The sequence below is a fragment of the Nicotiana sylvestris genome, chromosome 9, assembly GCF_000393655.2.
Source record: "Nicotiana sylvestris chromosome 9, ASM39365v2, whole genome shotgun sequence".
Classification (NCBI taxonomy): domain Eukaryota; kingdom Viridiplantae; phylum Streptophyta; class Magnoliopsida; order Solanales; family Solanaceae; genus Nicotiana; species Nicotiana sylvestris.
The window spans coordinates 113,273,412-113,279,167 of NC_091065.1; the positions used below are offsets into that span (position 1 = coordinate 113,273,412).

Below are 5,756 nucleotides of genomic sequence, written 5' to 3' on the forward strand. Positions count from 1 at the left end.
CTGCTCAAGAACTAGCGCCTACAACTAGCAAGTATCAAGGTTCAAATCCAAAGTCTGTATGAAGCACCATTCAAGACTCAAGACCAAGTTTCAGAAGACTTAAAGATAGGAATCCTTGTAACTAGTAGCTGATAGACTTAGTTAGTCTTTTTCAGTTTTCATTTTTGTTGTAATGACAGGACCGCGGACCGGAACCTCAACGGAACGGCACCTCGATCGGCTCTTCACCTCGGTACACTTCACCATCTCTCTCATTCCCGAACTACACGTGGCCTGATTCCTGTAAAACCAAGGATATGTAGGCAGCTCAGATACCAGGGCTCGGTCACATTCCCTCCCTTTCCTTAGTGTAGTCCGTCCAAGTAATGGTCGGGTCAAAAACATGTCTAGTCGTTCTTTGTCGGAAAACTCTTCGCGTTTCCAGTCAAAGAGGGGCAGCTGTAGACACCTGATTTTTGATCCTCCTCGAGAATTTTCACATTTTAAGCATAAATATGTAATTTAGGTCTAATATAGCTATTTTGACTATTTTTGCTTTATTTCGCTGCAAAAAGAAAAATTACAAAAAATATATATATAAATTTTAGTTTATGTATTTCTCATAAACTTGAAAAAATACAAAAAATTGCACTTTATTTTGGTACTTTATATAAATTCGAAAATTACAAAAATATATAGTTCTATTAATGTTTTATGGTCATTTTAATTCTGAAAAATATAAAAATATATTGATTTATATTTTATTTTTATATAAAAACGAAAATTACAAAAAATAGTTTTATTAATATTTTGTAGCTATTTTAAATCTTGAAAAATATACTTAAAAAGATATAGTTTTGTTTAAATATTAGTCTTATTTTTGGTAGTTATTTTGTTTACATAGGACTAGTTAAGTAACGTCGTGTTCTTATTCTCGGATCCGGGCAAAAGAATAATATTCGGGTTCAAACTACCCGGTTTTAGGCCTAATTTTCGGACCTGGCACATAATAATCCGAGTCCACGACACACGGGGAACTCCACCACGCGTGGGGGACACAAGTCTCGAACCCCACCACGCGTGGGGCTCATTTCCCTGGGCAAGGGTACTAAATACACGGACAAAACACATTTGGAAGGACGGGACTTTTGAAAAATTGAGAAACGGACAGGATTTTGAGGATTGGTTTTTTTTTCCACTGTTGATCATCTTCTTCCTCAAGAGAGGAAGAACAAAACCCTAGCAGAGAAAACCTACTGTAAAAAAAAACGAACAAACCACCCAAGCACCAACTCCACCACCCGTCACCTTCCCCGGCACCCCTACAGTCGCAACCCCCCCCCCCCGACGCCGGAACTCCAGCTCCCTCTGTCGTTCACCATCCTCGCACCCCCGTCACCAAAACCACAATCACTAGGCATCACCAAACGGACCACCTCCAAACGACCACCTCCCTCGTCTGCCCCACCAACAAAACCACCAGTTCCATCGCCCACCTCCATCCAGCTCCCTCCGTCGACCTCGTCCAAAAACTCACGTCCGAAACAGCCCAGCTACCCCATGAAACCACCTGCACCACGACCCATACACCCCCGTTAACGACCCCGACGCCATCTCCCCCCATCGCCTTCTTCCTCACCAAAAAACCTAGCAAAAAAACCTAGGAGCCCTCCCCGTCAACCACCGGAAAAACCAGCAGTTTGCATCGCTACCTGCTGCGTCGTCACTGTCCCTCAGCTCCAGCTCTACCAAACAGTCCGTCAACCACCCCAAAGCCACCATCAACGACCAAAACCCAGTCGCACCCCTCGTCGCAACCAACTCCACCCATCCCGTCCAGCTTCTCCGTCGTTACTGCCTGTCGTCACCCCCACGTCCAAACAACTGCTTGCAGAGTTCAGCCATGAACGACCCTTCCCCCTTGCCATGACTGACCAAGAAAACACACATACGCACAAGCTGAAACCTAACGAAAACGTTCAAAAAACAGCCTAGAAGTTCTGTCCGGGATGAGTTCCGTCGAGGTCCAGTACGTCGAGGTTGTTGCTGTCCATTTTTGGCGAGTTCGAGATGTTGAAACTTGACGTTGCTGTTAAACGTGAGTATTCATGTTATTTTTGTTGCCTGGGTGTGTTCTTTGCTTCCATGTCTTGTCTCGGTAAATTTGAGTAGTTGTAATATATTTGCCGTATTTTAAAGTTTATCTCGTCATGTTAGTTTATCACTGATTGTTAATGTTATGTTCTGTTATTAATTTTATATTTTTGTTTATCACTAATTGTTAGATGTTTGTCATTTATTGTTAGATTATCAGCTTATATTTCATTAAACAAGATTAAGAGGAAAAAGAATGATAGTTTATAAATAGCGTCAAATCAGTGATTTGTGGCAATATTGTTGTTTGTATTTAATTAGATTAAAGGAACCGGGGGTGCATCTCATGTGACCCGGCTCCAATTTGGAACATAGTTAAATAGAACTTGTCGTAAACCACTAGTGCGTTACGTACAACATGGCTTGCAATATATTTTAATAACTTTGAATTAACTCTTTAATTAGATAAAAATAAAAATGTAGTAACTTTAAGTTTACCCTTTTAAAAATAAAAATAAAAAAAATAAAATATAATAATAATAAAAATGAGACGAGCCTCGCCAAATGAAAACGCACAGATTGTGGGGCCCTCCCAAAAATATACGTATTAAATACTTAGATTCCGGGACGGGCCGTTTAGCAAATTTCACGACCCTACCCAAAATAGTAATGCGCTAGTTGTTTTAGGCGCGCCTGTAATAATATTATCTCCTTAAGCTCGGGTGCACATTTATGTGACCCAAATCCAAATCTCAACGGAATCGAAATGTGTCTCAAATCACGGGTATATTGATTATGGCGTGGCCCGAGATGCATTTCCATGACGTTGCAAATTCTTTAATAATAAATGAGACGAGCCTCGACAAACAAATGTACAAGTCGCGGGGCCCTCTGAATGTATATATATTAAAACACTTAGAATTCGGGACATGCCGTTTAGCGAATTTTACGGCCTTCCCCAAAATAACAATACGCTAGTTGCGTTAGGCACGTCTTTAATAATTTATCTTCCGTAATTCGGGTGCACATTTATGTGACCCAAATTCAAATCTCAACCGAGTCGAGATATGTCAATAACCACGGATGCATTGATGTAACGTGGTTCGAGATATATTTTCACGACGTTGCAATTCTCGTAAAAAATAATAATAAAAGCGGTCAAGAGTTTAAAACTTGCACATAGGTTTAACATGTATAAAATCAGATAATCAAGCCAAATATAACAGTTGAGCGACCGTGCTAGAACCACGGAACTCGGGAATGCCTAACACCTTCTCCCGGGTTAACAGAATTCCTTATCCGGATTTTCTGGTACGCAGACTGTAATATGGAGTCATTCTTTTCCTCGATTCGGGATTAAAATTGGCGACTTGGGACACCCTAAATCTCCCAAGTGGCGACTCTGAAATAAATAAACCAATCCTGTTTCGATTGTCCTTTAATTGAAAAAAACTCCCCTGCGCCCTCGCGGGTGCGGAAAAAGGAGGTGTGACACTCTGTATGGCCCCCATACATCACAATGAATTAGTTCAAAAACAACATTTGAAGTAGCAGTACTTAGCTTGTAAGGTAACTTTGTCTGCTTGGCTAAAAGACATACAATGCAGTGTGCGTGATGATCCTTCAAACTACTTAGAGTTGTATGCTTCTTGATTACATCTATAGGTGCATGACCTAATCTTCTGTGCCACAGTGCACTAGATTTAGAGTGTTCACTAGTCATACAAGCAGACTTATTCTCAGGCATAGTAGACTTATATACAGAGTTCACCTTAGATACTTGCTGCATAGTTTTATTCCTTTGTTGAGTTGGATCATGACTAAATATACCACCTACTAATGACTTGCCTTGTAATAGGTACAGTCCCTTGTCCTCCTTACCAATCCCCTTCACCTGACCATTGTAGAGATCCTGGAAGATACAGAAGTCGGGAAAAAATGCCACAAGACACTGCAACTCTTTGGTCAGTTTAGATACTGATAGTAGATTGTACTTAAAATCTGGGATGTACAATACATTGTTGATATCCTGATTGGTAAGAACACTTGCTTTTCCTATATGTTTAATAAAGGCAACATCCTCTGTTTGCAAGTGAACTTTACTTCCCTTTTGAAAGGAAATTGATTGACAGGAACTTAGCATTTCTAGTGTGGATGTCATATAATTTGAAGCTCCAGAGTCTATTATCCAATTGAGATTAACATGATTGGATAACAGAGCTATTAGTTTACCTGCAGTTGCAGCTCTGGCAGAGGGGCCTTCATCTGCTCCCTTGTTAAGTAGTTGCACTATCTGCTGGTATTGCTCCTGTGTAAAGTAAGGAACTATTTGTTGCTGAGTCTGAACTCTAGTTGGTACAACATTCATCTGTATTTGTTGAGGTTGGAAACCAGGTGTAGTAGAAGTCTCACCCTGTAAACCTCCAAGCTGCATCTGCATATGAGCATTTTGCATAGTAGGACTGTAATTGGTATTGACATGATTAGTATATGCTCCCGAGTTGCTTCCCTTCTTCTTCATCTTAAAGTTGGACTTGAAGTCTTGCGGATACCCTATTAGTTTGTAACAATTCTCCCTAGTGTGGCCTTTGTAGTTACAATAATCACAAATCAGTGTCTTCTTCTAAGCTCTAGATTGTCCAGTGCCAGGATTTGGATTTTTGTTGCCATACATAGCAGTGTTGTCATTAACTTCTATTACTTGCACCATTTGCGTAAAGTTTGCCAGGTTTCTCTGAATTTCGGCATCCATAAGAAGAGAATATGTCTTGTTAATACTAGGCACTGGTGTCATCATCATTATTTGGCTTCGAGCTTGGGAATAAGAGTCATTCAGTCCCATAAGGAACTGAAGCAACCTATGATATTCAAAGTGCTCTGCATATTTCTTTGACTCTAAACATGGACAACCAGGACAAGGAATGAGTGCATCAAACTTATCCCATAGATCTCTTAATTTCGAGAAATAATCAGCTACATTCATTGTTCCCTGTGTTAATGTATGGATCTCTCTATGCAAGTACAGAATCCTAGATACATTCACTTTGTCAACCTTTCCTTCAGATCTTCCCATACCTTGTGAGCATTGGAAGCATACACTATAGTGCTTAACAAACCTGAACGCATAGCATTCATAATCCAAGAGAGTACCACAACATTTACTTTTTCCCATTGCTCATGAAATTCAGGTTTGAACTTCGATATTGGATACCTACCATCCACAAATCCTAGTTTGCTTTTACCTAACAGACCTATTCTCATAGATCGACTCCACAATGCATAGTTATCCGAACCAGTTAGCTGAAGAGAGATGAGTGAGCTACCTGGAGTATCTGTCGGTTGAAGAAATAGAGGGTGATTGTGATCTATCGTAGGGAAAATAGCTGGAGTAGTTGGTACATTCGCACATCTGGGAGCACTCTCATTTGTTTCGTCTTCTATTGCCATTGAAGAAGCTTTTCAGATGTCAAATTGAGCAGAACCCTAGCTCAGAGGTGTTGTTACCTTCAGACACTTCAGCTGAACTTCAGTAACACACATACACACAGATGAGCGAGGTACTAAGCTCTGATCATAGACACTAGCTCTGATACCATGTTAAGAATGGACCTTGGGCCTAACTCAACCCCAAAAGCTAGCTTATGAGGTGTGGATTGCCCAAGACCATATAAGGAGACTAAGAC

The 5,756-nt window shown here is 40.5% G+C and overlaps 1 protein-coding gene across 1 annotated transcript; it reads right to left on the minus strand.

The window, feature by feature from the left end:
* Positions 1–4,696: 4,696 nt before the first annotated feature.
* On the minus strand, positions 4,697–5,520 carry LOC104235178 (uncharacterized). The gene is made up of 2 exons (XM_009797029.1): positions 5,190–5,520; positions 4,697–5,148 (listed from the first exon to the last, which is right to left on the minus strand). The coding sequence occupies exons 1-2, from the start codon at positions 5,518–5,520 to the stop codon at positions 4,697–4,699; spliced, it is 783 nt and encodes a 260-aa protein (XP_009795331.1).
* Between the last annotated feature and the right edge of the window lie 236 nt (positions 5,521–5,756).